The sequence below is a fragment of the Lasioglossum baleicum genome, chromosome 16 (genome assembly GCF_051020765.1).
Source record: "Lasioglossum baleicum chromosome 16, iyLasBale1, whole genome shotgun sequence".
Lineage (NCBI taxonomy): Eukaryota > Metazoa > Arthropoda > Insecta > Hymenoptera > Halictidae > Lasioglossum > Lasioglossum baleicum.
In genome coordinates this window covers 8,361,624-8,383,517 of record NC_134944.1, presented here as the reverse complement: position 1 = coordinate 8,383,517, position 21,894 = coordinate 8,361,624, and the positions used below count along the sequence as shown (strand labels likewise).

The 21,894-nt window shown below is 43.8% G+C and overlaps 2 protein-coding genes across 4 annotated transcripts in view; both read right to left on the bottom strand.

Annotated features, from left to right (window-relative positions):
- The window catches only part of Cow (Proteoglycan Cow), a 258,438-nt gene that overhangs the window by 135,577 nt on the left and 100,967 nt on the right, over positions 1-21,894 (bottom strand). The window lies entirely within an intron of this gene.
- Positions 1,376-20,765, bottom strand: LOC143216760 (uncharacterized). 2 transcript variants are annotated; one of them, XM_076440126.1, is made up of 2 exons: positions 6,671-20,765; positions 1,376-6,640 (listed from the first exon to the last, which is right to left on the bottom strand). In XM_076440126.1, exons 1-2 carry the CDS (start codon positions 7,398-7,400, stop codon positions 6,558-6,560), a joined length of 813 nt encoding a protein of 270 aa, XP_076296241.1. In that variant the 5' UTR covers positions 7,401-20,765; the 3' UTR covers positions 1,376-6,557. The 2 variants fall into 2 exon arrangements, with proteins under 2 accessions (XP_076296241.1, XP_076296240.1); XM_076440125.1 differs by having other exon boundaries at positions 1,376-11,136; positions 11,454-20,765.

Sequence of the window (21,894 nt, the reverse complement as noted above, 5' to 3'; positions counted from 1 at the left end):
TCTTGTTTTTTTAATTTCTTCAAGCTCCCTTCTATCAATCTTTAAAATTAAATTTAATACAAAAATTCCTTTAAATTAGATTTATTATTTTTTAAACCGGTCAGAAAGTTTTCGGAACGGTGGAAGACAGTAATAGAAGCCGATAGAAATTATACCCAGCCCATTCTCTAAAAACAATAGAGTGGAATTCATTTAGACACGTACAAGCACTCCGTCCAATATTTTTCAACGCCAGTTTCTCTCCCCTCGATTTTTATAGATCTCTCGATTCTTCGTTTTCTGAAGTTTTACTATTTTTCTCCGGCCCTCTTCCGTCAATTTCACCGGGTTCTCCCTCCGGCTCCGTTCATTTTTCCGAAGCGCGAGAGCTCGTTGTTTTCCCGTCTGGAAAATCCGGTGTTCACTCCCCAGCCGCAGCCGCAGCTCAAGAAAGCCTGGCCGTGGAAACTGGGCCACGGAACTTGGGCAATTAAGCGTCTTTACGCCGCCGCAGCAACTTGTTTCGAACTTGTTCGAAGTCGCGACTTGCTCCATCCGGGCGCAAACGCGTCTCTCCTCTACGGCACGGCCGCGCAAAATTCACCTCGGAAATTTTTCTTCCTCCTTTTTTCGATCCTCCTTCGCCCCGAGACCGGGCCCGAATCTATCCAGAGATATTACTTCGGAACATCCACCGTTGCTACTCTCCCGACAGAAAATCGACGAGAAAAACCCCGTTAGATCGGTTCGAAACATCCGACGCAAGCCTAACTCCGCTTCGATACTCTAACAAGGGCAGGTCGCATCTGTGGGGTCGCTGATTTTAATGAAACTTTTTCTGGTTGTTCCACAGGCAAAATAAGCGGACACGTGTCCCAGCTTTTTTGCCGGTATGCTCACTTTTTACGGAGATGTTTAAGGGGGCCGTCTCCTAGCAGATGACGGTCGCGCGTGAACACTCACACACCGCTAGACCACGTATACGTACGCGAGAATTGCTAGGATCAGGGAAATGCGTTCTGATTTCTCGATAATGCAAAGACGGGGGCTTTTATTAGTCAAAATCGCTAGATAAAAGATCAATCTAGCGCGCTGTTTGCTTCAAAAGTCGTTCTTTCACGTTTCCGAGCAATGATTTTGCAATATTCGGCTGCATGTTGCCCGTCGGAGAGGCTAGTACGCCGGCGTGACTGCAGCGCCATCTGACGGGCAACATGCAGCCGAATATTGCAAAATCATTGCTCGGAAACGTAAAAGAACGACTTTTGAAGCAAACAGCGCGCTAGATTGATCTTTTATCTAGCGATTTTGGCTAATAAAAACCCCGGTCTTTGCATTATCGAGAAATCAGAACGCATTTCCCTGATCCTAGCAATTCTCGCGTACGCATACGTGGTCTAGCGGTGTGTGAGTGTTCACGCGCGACCGTCTCTGCTAGGAGACGGCCCCCTTAACATATCACTTTTGGATTTCTCTGTACATGTAATATAACGGTGAAGTTAAAGGTTGGTAGATTTTTATTTATAGACCGAGGATCTTCATGCATTTATAGGACAATTGAGAAGATGAAAGTCAAAATTGTTGGAAAATTAAAAAAATTGAATACGTCAATATGATGCAGACAAACGTCGATAATGTAAATTTCTATTGAAATATTGATTAATTGTAAATTTTGTAAAATGGTTTCGATTAATTCGTTAACATGCATTTGTCTGTCATTGTAATATTCATTCAATCATCATTCACATCAATCACATAACATTCATTCGTTTGGTTCCCTACCAACGAATTTCTATTGTAAAAACAGATTAGAATAAACCTTCAAAGAAGAAACACGCTTGTTTATTTAAGAACGTTCCCCACGCAATTTGGATTTCTCTATTAAACTCATTAAGGGAACAAATAACAAACAATTTACATTCAATCTCTTGCAATCGATGCTGACCATTTTTATTTTGCAAGAAGATCCGCATTTGTGTATATTCATTTCTAAATCTATTTGTTTCCCGATTCATTTATTTATTGTACAGGATTCAAACATGTAAAACTGAGTCGAAGAAAAGGAATAACAATGTTTCCATTTGACGCCTCGTCTTCGAGAAAATCGATTTTAGACTCGTCAAAGTAGAATGGTTTGGTCGTGGTCAGACGATTCCTATCAATAGCACGTGAATTCGCTGTATTCTCGAAATTGGTTTCCTCGAAAATGGGACGTGAAACGAAAAAATTTGGTTCCTCTTTTCCGACTTATTTTCCAATGTGTAATCATCCCCTGCCTGATTCCACCACCCTTCCGACCACCCCCTGAATACAGAGAAATCCAAAAATCATACGAAAAAATGTTATTCCTCTTTTCGACGTATGCACACCGAGAAATCCGAAAATTACATGTTAAATATCTCCGTAAAAAAGAAATTAAACAGACTAAAAAGTATGAAATAATTACCATTTAATTTATTTCTACAAAAAAGGCACATAAAGATCGAATTGAATAACCTCTTCCTTTTTCGAAGTCGGTTAAAAATGAGCAATGGCGAAAAAGCTCGGACACGTGTCTCTTCATTTTGCCTTTGAAATGAGCACAAAAATATTCATTAAAATCTTGAATTTTCGTTTTTTGTCAGAAATGCATGAAATTCGCAGTCTACTCGAATCCTCGGAACTAGTATGATATTATGCATCCGATTGCGAGCTTACGGGAGAGCCCGGAAGTGGTTAAAATTTCGCAGAATATTTCGTTCGCATTCGCGACACCGTAGAATTCTGTTTACCAGTCGTCCGCGTCATAAATACGGTAAAAATCGCGGGTGCAGGTTGAACGGTGGATCGAACTGCATCGGACTGCACTGCACCGCTAGAAAATGCATTAGCCCACCTGCTCCCCGAAACACGAACTTCCGGCCGTGCCGCGCGATAGCTCGTGAATTTCACTGATCGGTGCCCGGTGTGTCTTTCCCGACCCCGTTTTCCTTTTCCTTTCCGGCGGAACGGTCGTCTCGGAAAATGTCCGCCACGGAAAGTGCTGATGCACGCCGTCCCACCGAGAGACCGCCATAATTTTATTAAAATATCTTCCGCGCATGCCAGAAAAATCCGCACCGATATCATCTCTTTTTCATCGTTTATGTCGGGTCCCGATTTTTATTCGAACCGGGGACGACCTTTGCACTCGATGCACACGGTGTCCCGCCACAAATCCGCCGTGAACTCGCAAGATGCATACAGGGTGTTTTCAACGAGTCCCATGGAAATCACCGACACAACATTTCATTAATTTTTTATTTATTAATTGATTAATGTGGATTGAATGAAAAGTCAGCGGAAAAACGAAATGTGAAACCGAGTGTTCTCGATTTAATTAATTAATAAATAAAAAATTAATGAAATGTTGTCGGTGAAAACCGTGTCGGACCCGTTTTCAACACTCACAGCGCTTTTTCTTTTCGATTTTTCCATGTGCAAATGAATTCGTTCTGGGAGACATTCATATGATATCAGAAAATACTTAGCATTCAATGTAGAACATTGAAGGGTCAAGGTCACCTTGAAATGAAGGTCACTTCTAAAAGAAAAACAAATGCAGTTTAATAAAACAAAAGACACCATCCCATTCTTGCAAAGATAACAGTATAACCTTTTCCTCTTACATTTTATTTCGGCAAAAACATTGTAAAAGAATACTTCGGTTAAATAATGTAGTTGCAAAATTGAAGTTCTCCTTCGGATCGCTGCCGTTCGAAATGTGGGTTCATACCACGGATTGCAAGTCAAGAATTTTCATTGTCTTTCAAGCCTCCAATGAAAACACTGCAGCACAAGATTGTTGATAACTTTTCTCAACTGGAAAAAATATTTCCAGGTACTTTCCATAGCGTGGTAAAACATCTGCAAAGTTTCAAACCGGTCGGTCCAATAAATTGTATTGCAATAAATTCTCGGAGTCCATAGAAATCACTGGGATCTCGAAGTAGTCTCACAGATGGATGCGTGACTGATGCTTAAATTGATAAAATGGGGGATCAGGGTCGACCGACACGATTCCCCGGAGAAAATAAAAGCCAGGAACGGTTTCCCCGGGCGACAAATCGGGAGGGGCCAAGAGGGTTCCGGGATTTCGAGTCGGGATCACTCGAGGGACCACCTCGGAAAGACATTAGGACATTAAGCCGTCGGACTAATCGGATAGAGAACTCCTGCCGCGGTCTCGTCCACCCGATTGAAGGTGACTTAAAGGCCTTGGCCAGGTTTCAAAACCATTCTCGTAGCTCCCCGTGGCTCCTTGTGCCCTGGATAGAGCGTTCCTAGGATCTGCGACCGATTAATCGAAATCAGAGGCCGCTCCTTGGAATTCATAGTCCCGCACAGCTGATCGAGCGGTATGATCTAGCCTCGATCCGGGATCGGAAACCGGGTCGCGATACTTCATTCCTTAGTGCACACATTCCTTGCCTCCTCGTAAATCGGGCACCATGATTCCCCTTCTTGATACCCTGATTCACCGAGATTAGGTTCCCGTGCTCCCCAGCTGACTTCCTTCCGGAGCAACGAGAGTGGACCGTCACAATTCTTCGTGAATTAGGCTGGCAAACATTGTAAAGTAATTGTGGATTAGGAGAATAGCAGACGTTGTACTTTGCTGAGTGTAGCTGTTCTCGGATCTTACATGGGTGATCGATTAATCGGGTTCACTATTGTTGGTTCCAGAGGTCCATCGTAAGTCTGAGAGTCCATAGAACTCTGATTATGAGATTCGGGGCCTTCAGTTGTGAATCCTAGGGTTCTAGACTATCCTATCGTGCACCTGAGGATCCATAGAGTCCTCACTTGTGGATCCAAGAGTTTATAGAGCCTCTAATTATAAGTCTGGGGGTCCATAGATTCCTCTATTGCTAGCCCCAGGGGTCTACCCTAAGTCTGAGAGTCCACACAGCCTCCAATGGTAAGTCTTGGTGTCCATGGATACCTCTATTGCTAGCCCCAGGGGTCTACCCTAAGCCTGAGAGTCTACAGAGCCTCAAAGGGTAAGTCTGGGTCCAACGAGTCCTCTATTGCTAGTCCCAGAGGTCCACCCTAAATCTGAAAGTCCACAGAGCCTTCAATTATAAGTCTGGGGGTCCAACGAGTCCTCCATTGCTAGTCCAAGGGATCGACCCTAAGCCTGAGAGTCTACAGAGCCTTCAATTATAAGTCTTGGAGTCCAATGAATCCTCTATTGCTAGTCCCAGGGCTCCACCCTAAGTCTGAGAGTCCACAGAGCCTTCAATTATAAGTCTGGGATTCCAATGAGTCCTCCATTGCTAGTCCCAGCGGTCCAACCTAAGTCGGAGAGTTCACAGAGCCTCCAATGGTAAGTCTGGGGGTCCAACGAGTCCTCAATTGCTAATCCAAGGAATCTACCCTAAGTCTGAGAGTCCACAGAGCCTCCAATGGTAAGTCTGAGGGTCCAACGAGTCCTCTATTGCTAGTCCCAGGGGTCCATCCTATGTCTGAGAGTCGACAGAGCCTCCCATGGTAAGTCTGGGGGTCCATCGATTCCTCTCTTGCTAGTCCAAGAGGTCCATTATAAATCTGAGAGTGTCCATATATCCCTAATTGTGAGCCTGGGAGACTTCAGTTCTGAATCCCAGGGTTCTAGATCGTGAATCTAGTTCACAGAGATTAGGTTCACCTGCTTCCCAACTGACGTTCTTCCGCAGCAACGAAAGTGGAACGTCCCGATTCTTTGTGAATTGAGCTGGCAAATATTATAAATTCATTGTGGAATTTTGAAATCCTGGGATTAAATTCTTTGATCCCTCTGCTTGATCCTAATCGGCAGAGATCATTTCGCCCGTCAAAGGAATCTTCGTTCGACTCGCTATAGCTACGCCGCTCAGGAATGCCTCTGTGAAAGGGTCCAGGAAAAATCGCGAATTAATAGTACAGCTTGCAAAGGGTTGTAGCTCGGTAATTAGCGAGCGGATCGCTAATAGGAGAGCCGTGGTAATTTGTCGGAGAGGAGAGTGAGAGGGAGAGTGAGAGGTAGGTGAATCGCGGAGTTGGAATCCAGGCGGAAATAAGAGCGAAACGCGAAATGCGAAATGCGGCGAGAGCCGAGGGTTGAATAGAAACGCCGACATTGGGGGCGCAACCTTCGCGGCCTAAAATAGAGTTCAGGATTAACCGCGTAACCTTCAGCTGCTGATTGTACGCCACTTTCCATGATTAATGCCCCGTCCCGAGAGCGCCGGCGTCGAATAAAACCGTTTATTCGCGTTCGCTCCGCCCGGGACCGATTGTCCCACTTTCGTTCTCGATCCTCTGTTTCGGCAACTTTCCTTATTCATCCGGCACCGACAGATTTTTCTCTGAAAGCGCTTTGGATGCCTCCGAAAGCTGCACGAATCAAAGTGTACCTATTTTTCAAACCTTTGCTGGACGATTTTTCTTCTGCATACCATTCTATTCCGCTGTTACGAACATCTAACCATTGAATTGAGGCTTCTAGCCTCTCTAACAATGGATCCAAGGATTCCTGAGGTTCTTCGTTGATGATCCAAGGATTCTCGACGTCCTCCGCGATAAAAATTCTCGAGGTTTCAACAATGGATCCAAGGGATCCTGAAGATCTTCGTTAACAGTCCAATGATTTTTGAGGACCTCCACGATAAAAATTCTCGAGGTTCCAACCATGGATCCAAGGAATCCTGAGGTTCCAACAATGAATCCAAGGAATCCTGAAGATCTTCGTTAATAGTCCAAGGATTTTCGAGGACTTCCATCATAAAAATTCTCGAGGATCCAACAATAGATCCACGGAATCCTGAGGTTTCAACAATGGATCCAATGATTCCTGAGGTTTCAACAATGGATCCAAGGGATCCTGAAGATCTTCCACAAGTCCAAGGATTTTTGAGGACCTGATCCATAAAAATTCTCGAGGTTTCAACAATGAATCCTGATATTCTAATAGTCCAAGGATCCGCGAGGACTTCTACCATAAAAATTCTTGACGTTCCATCAATGAATCCAAGGGATCCCAATGTTCGTCGTTGACAGTCCAAGGACTCTCGTCGATCGACGAGTCCTGAAATTGCAGAGGCTCTCGACCATAATCCATTTCTACGATGTACCGCCTGTACAGTCTGGCCAGGTTTGCGGCAACGTGGCAATAAAATGTTAAAACGCGGTCGGTTTCGCGAGAGTCGTTCCACCTCGTCGTAAAGAAGCGAAAATGGACCCGCCGGTGAGCCCGTGTTTCTCGACCCTGAGCCGAGACGTCGGCATAATTCAAATCGCGCACCCTCTCTCTCTCTCTCTCTCTTTCGGTCTGGCCGTAAAATATCGTCGTCGTTGCTCGCGCGAGCCACGTCGCCGGGAAGAGGCACGCGATAACGTGTCGCTCGCACAGCCTCGCCGTGCCTCGGTTCGCACAGGTGCATTCTGGCCTCGCGGCGGTGAATTACGCGCCTCGCGGCGCGGAATCGTCGCTCGTTCGCTCTTTCACGTCACCCATCACCCGCCCCGAGGAATTGCCCAGCCGGATGCTCGCGTGACGTCCTTATTACACCGTACGCCAGTTTCGTTTTCGGCCGTGGAAGCTCGCGTGAACCCTGCAATCCGCTGATCCGCTCGATTAGGCTAGGAGAATAGCAGACATTGTACTTTGCGTCGGATGATCGATTAATCGAGAGTTCTCTATTGCTGGTTCCACAGGTCCATCGCAAGTTTGCGAGTCCATAGAACCCTAATTATGAAACCTGGGGCGCTGCAGTTGTGAATCCTAGGGTTCTAGATATTACTATCTATCTCATTGTGCACCTGAGGATGCATAGAGTCCTTGCTTGTGGATCCAACAGTCCATAGAGCCTTTAATCTTGAGTCTGGAGGTTCATTGAGTCCTCTATTGCTAGCTCCATAGGTACATCGTAAGTCTGAGAGTCCATAGATCCTTTGATTGTAAGTTACGAGGTTCAACGAGTCCTCTACTGCTAGCCCCAGGGGTCCATTGTAAGTCTGATAGTCCACAGAGCTTCCAATGGTAAGTCTGGGTGTCCATGGAGACCTCTATTACTAACCCAGGAGTCCATCGTAAGCCTGAGAGTCCACAGAGTCTTCAATTATAAGTCTGGGGGTCCATCGAGTCCTCTAAAGCTATCTCAGGGGTGCATCGTAAGTCTGAGAGTCTACAGAGCCTTCATCCTGTAAGTCTGGGGGTCCATCAAGTCGTTTATTACTAGCCCAAGAGATCTATGGTGCCTCTGAGGATCCATAGAGCCCTCACTTGTGTATCCTAGAGTCCACAGAGTCTTCAATTGTAAGTCTGGGGATCCATGTAGTCTTCTATTGCTAGTCCCAGGGGTTCATCCTAAGTCTGAGCGTCCACAGAGCCTTCAACTATAAGTCTGAGGGTCCAACGAGTCTTCTATTGCTAGCCCAGGGGTTCATCCTAAGTCTGAGCGTCCACAGAGCCTTCAACTATAAGTCTGGGGGTCCAACGAGTCTTCTATTGCTAGCCCAGGGGTTCATCCTACGTCTGAGAGTCCACAGAGCCTTCAATTATAAGTCTGGGAGTCCAATGAGTCCTCTATTGCTAGTCCCAGGGGTTCATCCTAAGTCTGAGCGTCCACAGAGCCTTCAACTATAAGTCTGGGAGTCCAATGAGTCTTCTATTGCTAGCCCAGGGGTTCATCCTACGTCTGAGAGTCCACAGAGCCTTCAATTATAAGTCTGCGAGTCCAATGAGTCCTCTATTGCTAGCTCCAGGAGGCCACCCTAAGTCTGAGAGTTCATAGAACCCTAATTATGATACTGGCGGCTTCAGTTCTAGATCCCAGGGTTTCCACCTAGAGATCCACAGAGCCTGAACTTGCTAATCCAAGTTTCCATAGAGTCCTCAGTCGCAAGTCCATAGATCCTAGAGTCCTTGCAGTGTCCATATAACATTCGAGAGTTGAAGAATGAGCTCGCAGAGGCAATTCTAGGGGTCCACAGAGCGCTCTTATGAATTTTGAGGTGCGTAGGGCCAGCGATCCTAACCCCACGGACTCCCGGATGTCGTTCGCAAACTTCGATCCAATGACTGGGTAATGGAATGGATTTCGAATCACAGTTGCCGGTGATGGATGATCGGTAAAGTTTCGTGACTGGCTCGAGTGGAGTGGAATGGAACGGAACGGAACAGAATGGAACGGGACGGGACGTAACGGAAGGGAACGACCTCTTCGACGGGCATTATCGAGAAGGGATCTTCCCCGGTTGCCCTCGATTCTCCTTTGGCGCGGAAAGAAAACGTGGAAACACTATTATCATAGGGGCCGTTAAGGACGAAATGCGGGCGTTGTGTTCGGTTACGCTCGATCCCCCGCTCGATCACCCGCTTAAATAACGACCGTCTTCGATCTTAATTGGCAATCAGCCGACCCGCGGCACGGCACCGGGTCGGCTGCATTCACGCCCGAGCTCCTTGCTTGCACCCCGGAGAACCAGATTCCACAATTTTCTGCTCGAACGAGTCCGAGGAACGCGTGACGTCCCGTCATAAAAGGGAATCTTCGGTGTCGCAGCGGACCCGTAAATTAATTGTTCAACGTCCAATCCGTCCGACGCGACGCGACGCGACGTCGAGCCGAGGTCGTTCGCTCCACTTTGACGAAATTCTGTTCCGCATAGTTTGATCCCCGCCTGGTCTCAAAACTTTCCGAAAACCCACCGACCTCCCTGCGCTATTGTACCAGCCACTCAGGGCCGGATTCAATCAACCCTCAGTTTTCTTATTTAACCCTTAGACTGTTGGTATTTTAAAAACATATCTTTTCGGAAACGAATGTTTTCAAATTTTGGAAAATGATATTTCTACGGGGTTTTTATGTTTTTCATTGCGTACTTGATTGAATTCGGTTAATCAACGCCCAATTTTTACCATTAAACAGAAATTTAACCGGAACATTTTTCACATAAATAAAAGAGTGCACTGGCTGATAATATTGATTTTGAAGCGATGTTTAACAGTGCTCGCTTGTTAATAACAATTTTTAATGAAACACGAATGTGTACTCTTTCGTCAGTTTTCTCTACAGTGGAATTTACAGAATTTCCTGGTGCGGGGTTTCGAAATGCACTCCGCAAGCGTGTCGCGATCGATTTTTCGCGCTATCCGCCGGTTTCGAAAGCGAGATAGAGAACGCCGCTCCGCTCCGCCTATAAATAAGCATGATCTTTCAAGGCGTGGCGAGGCGAAAATTATAACCGAGCATTTACATCAGTTAACCTCGTGATAGCGAGCATGAGCGGGCGCGAGGTGGGCGTAAATTATGGATAATGTACATCCACTACATTAGCTCGTTCCGACGCAATTAACTCGTCGAGTAACCCGCATTTTACCTTTCCTATTTCCCTCGATTTGCTGCAACGTTACAACGGTCCTCCATTTCTCGATTTCTCTAGTTCACCCGCTAACTCTAATTTCGTCTGCGTTCTTATTATTCCTCTTCCAGAACGTGTTCCGGACCTTTTTCCTCGATCGGCCCAATCATTTCCAGCCAATTACCTTCGCTCCGAACAATTCATACTTGCTGCGTCATCTCGAACACTGCTGATCGATGTCGGCTGCAGCGAAAGTTGAACGCTAACTTGCCACGATCGAACGAGCGGTTTTATATCCCACAATTATCGGAATTATCAAACTGCAGTCGCGCAAAACTTTCTTCGTCGAGCACCTATCGTAAGGAGACGGTTCCTTATGAAAAATAAAATTTTTGGGCGTTCATTAGGAGACACAGAAGTTATATAAAAATTTATTTCACCCATTACTAATTTTAATATGCTGCAGAATTATTGAAAAGTTACTTCAGTCTTAAACTCGTGTTTAAAATAGACGGATCTTTATGCAAAATAAAATTTTTGGGCGTTCATTAGGAGACACAGAAGTTATATAAAAATTTATTTCACCCATTACTAAGTTTAATATGTTGCAAAATGATTGAAAAGTTACTTTGGTTTTTAACTCGTGTTTAAAATAGATGGTTCTTCATGGAAAATAAAATTTTTGGGCGTTAATTACGAGACAGGAATTGCATAAAAATTTATTTCACCCATAACGAATTTTAATATATGTTTCAAAGTTATTTAAAAATTACCTGAGTTTCAAATTCACGGGAAACTTTCTTCGTTGAGCACCTATCGTAAGGCGACGGATCCTTATGGAAAATAAAATTTTTGGGCGTTCATTAGGAGACACAGAAGTTATATAAAAATTTATTTCACCCATTACTAAGTTTAATATGTTACAAAATTATTGAACAGTTACTTCAGTTTTAAATCCGTGTTTAAAATAAACGGATCTTCATGCAAAATAAAATTTTTGGGCGTTAATTACGAGACAGGAATTGCATAAAAATTTATTTCACCCATTACTAATTTTAATATATATGTTTCAAAGTTATTTAAAAATTACTCGAGCTTCAAACTCGTGGGAAACTTTCTTCGTTGAGCACCTATCGTAAGGAGACGGATCCTTATGAAAAATAAAATTTTTTGCGTTAATTACGAGTCACAGGAGATCCGTGAAAAGTTATTTCACCCATGAATAATTTTAATATGTTGCAAACTGATTAAAAAAATTTTTTAGTTTAAAATTCATGAAAAAATTTCTTGGTCGAGCACCTATCATAAGCAGATTGCAGATATTTATGCAAAACAACATTTCTCAGCATTAATTACAAGACACACGAGGTAACTAAACATTTATTTCACACATTATCGATTTTAATATGTTGCAAAATGATTAAAAAAATTACTTGAGTTTCAAATTCGTGGGAAACTTTCTTGGTCGAGCACCTATCATAAGCAGACTGCGGACATTTACGCAAAACAGAATTTTTCTGCATTAATTACAAGACACAGGAGCCGAGTAAAAATTCATTTCACCCATTCCTAACTTGAACATGTTGAAAAATTATTTACAACTATTTCAATCTTCAAATTGCAACTACGTTAAAAGATTAAAAGAACTTAAGAGATTAAAATGATTAAAGAAGCCATTTCATTTTGCAGAGAATGTTAATGCGGCATAAAAATCGGTGATCTGAAAATCTATGTGAGCGAACTCATTAATAAAACAATATCGAACATGGAAACTGATTTCTTCTACTTCGTACAACTTTCGCGGCCGCTGTATTTTTTCACGGATGCAGAAACGTTCGTGGATGCAAAGAGCCACGCAACGATAACGATGGCGGGTATTGTTTCCGCCGGTCGGGGAACTGGGTCAACTGGTTTAGCACGATAAAGAAATTAACCGGTGCAAAATTGATAAGAGCAAAGGAATCGTAGTGTACGGGTGCGCGAGTCACGTGTGTACGTAGCGTTCGCTGGTCCGAAAGCCACGGTGGATTAGGAACGCGGCGGTACGGAGGCTATAGCACAGCGAGTTAATTATGCAACCGTCTGATTACTTTTATACGGTTCCGTTGCAGTCGCGGACTTCAGCGAATTTCCGTCCGAATTCGTTTTCTTGCGAGTTTGTTGCGCAACCCGGTGACCACAGGATTCGAGGGATCGAATCGTTCTCAACGGCAGATGCACCGAGATGCAACTGCGCTTCCGTTCCAATTTTACGGAGAACCTACCAAATTTCGCTTCCCGAGGAACGTACGATATTTTCGAAAATTTAATTAACCTGATTCTGGAGATCTACAGTCACTGACAATTTCAAGTGGACACCCTTAAAAATCGCATAACTTTTTAGAAATTGGACCAAAGGACTTGAATTTTTTTAAGATGTTAGACCGGCTAGTTCGCTAGAGAATAAGTAAACAAAAATTTAATACGATTGCAATTGGCAGGAATTATACAAAATTTTTAAAAATGATGTTTCGTCAACTTTTTTTTATCTGGGCCTGTAACGATAACTTAAAAAATGCGTTTTATAGATTTCGGTAACTTATACGCATACTGAAAATTTCATCGAAATCGGTCAACATTGCAATGAGCTAGAAACAGATCTTAAAATATCGGAACTTAAAGATTTTGGAAATGACCGAAAAGGTTAAAAAAAAACCCTCCATAAAATAATCGAAAGAATCTAATATAAATAATACATACATATTGTCGGCAAGAGCAGATGCTGTATTAGCTATAAAACTTGGTTTCATCCATATAAAAGAGGCTTTAACTGAAATTTGTAATTCAAAAGAGGAGAAAAAGAGTTACCATAGTGGAGGCGACTTCACTCCTGACAAAAATGGACAAATATGAAACCGTTCTAATGATAGTGATTTGTGGAATACTATTTTACAAAGAATAAATGCTACTACTAAATCACTGCAATCGGCGGAGTGCGAACTATTCAAAGGATCTACCCTACTGAAGTCATTATAAAATATTTTATAAATAATTTCAGAGAAGAATTTGAAAAAGTTGAAAAAGAGGATGTAAGTTCTTGCATGAATTTGCAAGAAACAAAGCAAGACGGAAATTCATATGAAATAAAAAATGTGTAAAATGTATGTATGTTTTTTAATAAATTTATTTAATGTCTTATGGTACGGAATTTCTTTTTGTTCATAACTTAATGAGAGTTTCCTCGAAACTTTTTGTTGGGGGAGGGGGCCGAAATTTTGACCACTTAGGGCCCCCACTTGCCTTGGTCCGCCACTGTATAGAGGAAAGTTTCTCAGTACCCGTCCGAGGCACAACACTGTGCTGAAAATACTCTGAAAATATCGAGTGAATTGGTCGACTGGAACCCGAGATTAATTTCTACTCTTCGGAAGAGTGGAAGCGTAAAGATGTCGTCACGATCTTCCAGAAAATCGAGATCCACACGATCGCCCGAAAGATCGAGATCGACGAGTCGTTCGGACTCGACGTTCCGCCATTTAGCCGGTCGATATTTCCCCGGGCGGAAAATCGTGGTTCCGCGGCGAGATAAAGAGGCCTCGACGAAATCGCATTTCGCGATTGGCGGAGGGCTCGGAGGAAATTCAATCTCTGCCTGGTTTTCCCTCCCGGCGAAAAACAAGGCCGGTTTTTTCGGGCTGCATTGTTCCAGACCTGACGACGACGATGACGACGCGACGATGTCTCAAAGAAAACTCTGTCTACCGCGTCCTTAAACATCCGGCACAGCCTCTCTTTATGACTCTTCCTCGAAGAGTGCTTCACCCTCGAACGAACCAACAGACAGAGCCCTTTATTCGCTCGACGTTCGGAGCCGAGACGAGAATAATTTTCCCCGGCGATTTAAAAGCGGACCGGAGAAAAGCGCGCAGAAATTGAAGGAAAACAGAGGACCGCCCCGGAGAGTGGTCGATTCTCTCCGGCGATCGATCCAGACGCGCGAACCTCCCAGGATTCGACTTTGCGGACTTCAAATCGCGATTTAACCAATCCAGTATTTATTTTACTGATACACACAGAGATCGGTATTATTATTTATTATAATTAGACTTGCGGTTCTTTATGCGGTTATGGTTTATGAAAATTTCCAGAAAAGGCTAGAATACAAAATTCGATAGATACAATTTTCATTCGTTCTGGATTCACAAAGGCTGTTTCCATTAAAAATAGGATTTTATTGCGTTTTACTTTCGGGGTAAACTTTACTTTACCGGACTCAAGATTGGTACTTTTCTCCTACGAATTATGATTTATTTGGTATGCAATCGATCCTGATGAAGTTTCGATCCTCTAGGATCAATAGTTGAGGAGTTATGGTCGCTTAAAGTTGAGCATTTTTGACAGGTAATTAAATCTTTCCTGTTTTCCCCAATTTTTAGCGTGAAAATTCATTGTTTATATGTATATTATTTATGATATACTGCAAATACGACCTTAAAAGAGAAAATATTGCTTCGGCAAGAAGGTAATTTCGGTATTTTAAGGTGGAACAGCTCCGATTTTTCTATTCGCGGCATTGAACCGCAATGAATAAGATATTTTATCGTTTGCCAGAAAGAATAAATCAGAAAATATTTATTTCACTGATTAAAGTCCATCGTTTAAATAAAGAGAAATTCTGTTTCATTTTACCTCGGAAAACCGAAATTGCTTTCTTGCCAACGCAATATTCATTTCGCAATTTACCACAACAGCATCTTTACAATCCCAAATCATTGTGACATAAAGGAACTGGTGGTGGTAGGTTTAGTGTTAATAACGCGCGCGTCAAAAGTGACGTCGGTCGCTGGACGTGGCTCGTGTGACCGGAGCTTTAGCCTCGCAGCAGGAATGGAGCGCGGTGGAAAAACTAAAAAAAGGTGACCTGGATCTAGAAAATTCCGCAGGATCTTTATATATTTAATAGAAGGCGCGACGTGGCCGAGGATCACGTAGCTCGTAGACGACGTAACGTCATTTTATATTTCGCTGCGGCCGATCGGTCTTACTTTGGCTCGTCCTTATTTACAGGACACACGTACACACGTACCGGAGAGCGGTTTTCTACGTGCAGTTTTCACGCGCGCGTAGAATGTGTGTCTCCGTGGATCGGTGCATCGGTGCACCGGGTGCATCCGTGTCGTATCGCCGCGTCGGTCAGCCATGATATATGTATAAACCATATCTCACGTTCGCCGAGCGGCCATTGCGGCGGACGTATGATGCTCGTCTCATCGCGGACGAACTACGTCTTTACAGCTCGGTTGCCGCGCTCATTTCCGCGTGTTCGACACCGACCATGATCATCGTCATGCGAGAAATTCATGCACACACATTCTTCCGAACGCGCAGTGTCGGCTTACTGCCCAGGGACCAGGGGATACAGCACTCACCGAGCAAAATGTTTTATACGACCCCGTATAAACACGCGAACTACGTTTTTACGTCTCTGGCCGCGGGACGCTCTTCTTCATTTCTCGAATTCCGTCGAGCTTCCTCTGCTAGCGTTTCCGCGCGTGCAACTTTCCATTCAGTTTCCTGGTTTTCCCGTGTTTCTCGACTGTTCCGTTTTAAACCTTTGCCTTGGGAATTGTTTCGATGCCGATTACACAGCTCGTCCTCGAAGGAATATTTTTATCCACGTAGATACGTTTTCGATTAGCGTGTTGCGATGCAACGTTCGAACCAGTCTCGTAAACAGTATATGTGGGTAAATAGGTTTGAAAAAGAATTAATTAACGACAGCCACGATCAGGTTTCTTGAATAGTTTTGTTTCTTCAAGTAGCTTTTTTGTAGGTGGACGCGTAGAGGACACGTGAAGGCAGTGATCGTCACATTGAGCCTCTGATATCTTTGAAATAAATGTTTTTTCTTTCACATAAGTAGTGCATTTAAAAATATATAATATGTCTGCCGTTAAAGGAAAGTAAACGAACTTCATATCAACACCTGAAGACCAAGAAGATCCTAGGAGGGTAGAAAACGTTTTGAGAGTCCAAAGAAGATCCAGAATCCTCTGAAAGGTCCTAGGAATTGGTGAGAGTCCCAAGAAGATCCAGAAAGGTCCTGAGAGTACCAAGAAGATCGTAGGAGGGCCAGAGAAATATACAGTCTGCTTTTAAAGGAAAGTAAACGAACTTCATATCAACACTTGAGGACCAAGAAGATCCTAGGAGGGTAGAAAATGTTTTGAGAGTCCAAAAGAAGAGCTTAAGACATTCTAGACAGTGTTCAAACTTCTGAGAGTCCTGTAGAAGGTGCTAGGAACTGGTGAACGTCCCAAAAACATCCTAGAAGATCCGAGAGGGTTCTCAGAGTCCCAAGAAGATCCAAAAAGGTTCTGAAAGTCCCAAAAATATCCTATATGGGTCTAAAATATTCTGAGAGTCCAAAGGAGAGCCTAGAAGACTCTAGACAGTGCTGAGAATCCTCTGAAAGGTCCTAGGAACTGTTCAGAGTCCTCAGAAGATTCTACAAGACCCGAACAGGATCTCAGAGTCCCAAGAACAACCGAGTTCCAAGAAAACACTGTGGGTAGTCTTAATAATGAAGTACCAAGAAGATCCAAAGAGGGTCGAAAATGTTCTGAGAGTTCAAAGGAGGGCCTAGGAAACAATTTATCGATTCAATCAAACATTTTTACGATGAAGATACACGCATTGTAACAAATGACGGTAGCGAACAAATCGCGTACCAAGAAGACTGACCGTTGTAACTCTATCGGCCGATCGCCGAGTGCAATCCGAGTTGCATCGTCGACGCACCGAAGAAAAGGGGACGGAGAGGAATAATTCGCCGGCGATCCATCACTCGATCGGCTGCAGGGCCGAACGCAGTCTCGCGGGGTGGGGGTGCCGCAGCCGGTTGCGTCGGCCAATCTATTTTCCGCGGAAAACGTACGTCCGTCAAAATGCACATCCGGCCAGGTTATATCGGCGCAGGGAAAAATGTTCGCGGAACACTGACAAGGAAAATCTGCGATGACGGGGTGAGTTTACTTGTTCCGCGCGGATGCATTCTCGCGCGATTCCGTGCATCGACGATGCGCACACACGATCGACCGGCGCGGCAGACCTTTATAGTCTGGTTAAATAATTCAATCGGACAAGAGATATCATTAAATGACGACCGCTCTCCGAAACAAAGCTAACAATGTCGCGCGTCGGTTAATTATTTCGATTCGCACACTCGCTTCGAATATTTTACTTTACACCGATTAATGAAACAATTATACAGGACACGGCGGCGGACAATTGACGCGTGCTTTACGAATAGACGACGCTGGATTTGCTGCGTTTATGACGAGAATGCACCGGTGCGATTTAAAACAGTTCAGAGATTGCATGGATTTTAGAATATCGAAATGTTGAAATTATTATAGAGAGAAAGACACACCTAATCCCCGGGGTTAGAAATAAATGAATATTCCCGTTTCCACCACGTCTTCCAGAGAAATTCCAGGAGAAAGATTAAATACGAAACTGTTAATAGTGTTCAGGACCATTCACTGATTAGTCACTTTGCTCACAAGCTTTCACAACGTGGAAATAATGAATTGCGTTCAAGAAAAACCTCATCGTATTCATGTTCATCTTCAATTCACAACATATGTATCAATAGACTGCGGATTTTATGCATTTATGATAAAAATGGGTTGGTGCAACAATAAAGATGCGCTATTTTCAACGTGTTCGAATTATTCAAGAAAGAATTAAGTGCGTATCTGGCTCCCATCTATTGCAAGTGGTGCAGCGAATTTTTATTTTGGTTTTATCAATTTCTCATGGAACCAATTTTACCACATCAATAATTGTAAAATAAAAAATCTGGAACCGGTCATTATGACCGGCGGCGGTAGGTTTGGTGTTTAGGGGTTCGATTGACAGAGGAAAGATATTTCGTAGGATCGTTCCTTGGCCGCAACACCGTGAAAACGATGGAGTTGGTCGGCCCGTGAATTCGAACGCGGAACTTGAACTCGGCAATCCGTTTAATCCTGTTGCAGGCGTTGCACGCGGTGCAGGGGGTCAGCATGGTCGTCAGTGTAGTTGTATTGCGCGCGGCAACGAAGGCCGGTCTTCTGCGCGTTGCATACGGTGCACCGGAACGGCGTGCATAATGCATAGGACGGAGGGGTCCGGAGATCGGACCGATCGGATTTCATTCGCGTCGATCGTTTCCTCCGGTGATCCCGGTGCACATGGAAGATACTCCCTCGGAGAAATATTTAGCCGTTACGATAAACCAGATCTTTGACGACACGGCGACGCCGCTTGAAAAACCTTCGATTTTCCGGTGCTGGCGTCGGCGTCGGCGCCGGCCGCCCCGTCCGGACCCTGCGGGCACGTCTAAACGCTCGAACGTTATAACTCTTTTTACCGAGCCCGGAAAATTTCCTGATGACGAAATTGCACGGTGTGCCGAGTAATTATATCGGACAATGTGTTTTTAAGCTGACGCGAGATGAATGGCATTTTATGCTCGGCCGTGGAGAGAATGTTTATAGGAGACTTTGAGAATCTCTCAAAGTGAGATGCTTCAGGCTGGAAGATTTAGATGCTACAATCTTCTTGGAATTTTCAGAATATCTTTGGCCCTCCTATGATCTTCTTGACACTTTCAAGATATTTTAGGAGCTTCAAGATATGTTAGGAGCTTCACGATATTTTAGGAGCTTCACGATATTTTAGGACCATCAAGATATTTCAGGACCTCCAAGATATTTTAGGATCTTCAAGATATTTTAGGGCCTTGAAGATATTTTAAGAGCTTCACGATATTTTAGGGCCTTGAAGATATTTTAAGAGCTTCACGATATTTTAGGGCCTTGAAGATATTTTAAGAGCTTCACGATATTTTAGGGCCTTGAAGATATTTTAGGGCCTTGAAGATATTTTAAGAGCTTCACGATATTTTAGGACCATCAAGATATTTCAGGACCATCAAGATATTTCAGGACCATCAAGATATTTCAGGACCATCAAGATATTTCAGGACCATCAAGATATTTCAGGACCTTCAAGATATTTTAGGACCATCAAGATATTTTAAGAGCTTCACGATATTTCAGGACCTCCAAGATATTTCAGGACCTCCAAGATATTTCAGGACCTCCAAGATATTTCAGGACGTCCAAGATATTTTAGGATCTTCAAGATATTTTAGGACCTTCAAGATATTTTAGGAACTTCAAGATATTTTAGGACCTTCACGATATTATAGGAGCTTCATGATATTTTAGGGCCTTGAAGATATATTAGGGCCTTCAAGATATTTTAGGAACTCCTTGGGACCCCCAGTACTTTACCGGATCTTCTTGGGACTCCCAGCACCTCCTAGAACCTTCTAGAGCATTCTCACAACTATCAGTAATGTCTAGAATCTCCTAGGCTCCCCTTTGAACTCTCAGAACATTTAAGACCATGCTAGGTTGTTTTTGGGACTCTGAGACCCTTTTCGATTCGTGTAGGGCGTTCTTGGGACTCTCAACAGTTCCCAGGACCTCCCAGATGATTCTGAAAACTCTCAGCACTGTCTAGATTCTCCTAGACTTTCCACATTGGGCTATCAAAACATTTTCGACCCTCTTAGGATCTTCTTGGGACTCTCAAACTCTTCTCGGATCTTCTAGAATCTTCTTGGACCTCTCAACACTTCCGAGGACCTTCTCTAAGCTCTTCTTTGGATTTTCGCAACATTTTAGACCCACCCAGGATCTTCTTGGGACTCTCAGAACCCTGTTTTGGATCTTCTAGGATCTTCTTCGGACTCCCTTTCTAAGACCTTCTCAATGCTTTCATGGAACTCGACTGATTTTCGGATCTCCTTGGTTGTTTTAAAGACTCTCCGAACCCTCTAAGGCCACCTGGATGTTCATGAGACTCCGGGGAATTGCTTCCACAGTTCTCGTTAGCTATCCAAAGGGCTGATAACGATAATCGAGGGGTATCGTTTCACCTGGCACGCGAATTAGGCTTGATATCCTCCCCGCCCACCGTTTTTCTACGCGTTCCCAGCCGATATCGTGACGGGACACGCCTGCACAGTTTCGCGAACTGCTCCCTCCACCCTCGTCGAACAAAACGAAACAAAAAGGAGCCGCCAGCGACCAGAGTTTCTCGAGAAGATTCTTGATTTCCGAGAGTTGCGCGCCACTCTCCCGACTGCTTTTTCGTGTTTCCTGTCCCGGTTTTCTGTAAATGGGAACACCGGGACTTTAAACGACTTCCCCTTTGGTTAACGTGTTCGACGCGTATCGGCTGTGTACGAGCGCCTGTTGAGGCTTCTCTCGAGGCTCTCTTTGCTTTCCGGCGAAAATTCTGCTTTTCTGTCCTCTGTTCAAACGGAGTTCTCTCTTCTCCACGCATTGTGTCGAACGTTCCGAGAGCATCGACTCACGTTTTCTCTCGGCGACGCGTAGAATTCATTCCCCACCCCCCACCCACCCCCCCCCGTTCGATCGAACCTTTTGCTTTGCTGGTTTTCGACGAAGCTTTCTTTCCTCGCTGGATCAACCCGTCCGACTAGCAAGGACACACGATGCCCGCGGGCGAAATTGAAGAATGCTGACAGAAATTTGTACAGGATACAGTTTCGTGAAAAATATTTGACACGCATTTTTTAGCTGTTGATGCTCGTGTTAATGGGGTGAAAATAGCCTTCATGTTCATCCACATTGTTAAAATTCCAGAAACATGTATATTATCTCGTATTTTGGTCCGTAGATTATGTATGTACATGAAGTTACAGAATTATAAAGATATTCATTTAATAAGAAATACTGCGGAACAAGATGAACTTTTAGAATATTGATTAAACAAATAATTTTTTTCTGGAATCGTTTTATACGACTACATTCCTTAAAAACGCACGAATTCAAAGGAAAATCATCGTCCTAGACAGAAAAATAGGGCTCATTTTAAAGGGGAAACTTCAAGGGATATAACCATATTTTTTTCAAAATTTAAATCACTCCGCCCCATCATCGAAAAAAAACGCAAGAGAAGAATTTGTTTAAATTTTTCGACATTTATAAGGTTGATTGTCGAGGTTGAAAAAATTATTTTGTAATAGCCCAATCCTTTCCGAGTAAAACAAAAAAAAATTTAGCTCAATCGGACCAACCGTTCTTGAGATAAAAATTCGTAAGTGAGGCCCGTTTTCGCCGAAATGGGCAAAAATTGAAAACTTTGAAGGCCTGCCATTTCTAAAAAAAATTCGAAACCGGCAAAATGATGACTTAAACCCCCCCTAATTTCGCATGGACTACAACATATTTCGGTTAGAACAAAATCAGCGATGGTGCCTGCAAAAACTGATCGATTCGGCATGGAATGACCCAGATGCGAAATTCGCTGCCCGCACGGGCCGCTGGTGAACGTTACCGCGGTACAACGTTTCAACGGACAGCATCGCGACATGTTAGCAATGATTGCTAATGCGACACAGTACTAAATTGTTCCGGAGGAATCAATTTCACAGGGAATATTGAAACCGCAACAGTTCCGGGGCGAAAGTTCGCGCAAAGCAACCGACACCGAGGGACACGTAGTTTC

Coding starts and splice junctions, on each gene's coding strand:
- LOC143216760 (XM_076440125.1), bottom strand. CDS start 7,400: ATGCACCTGTGCGAACCGAGGCACGGCGAGGCTGTGCGAGCGACACGT.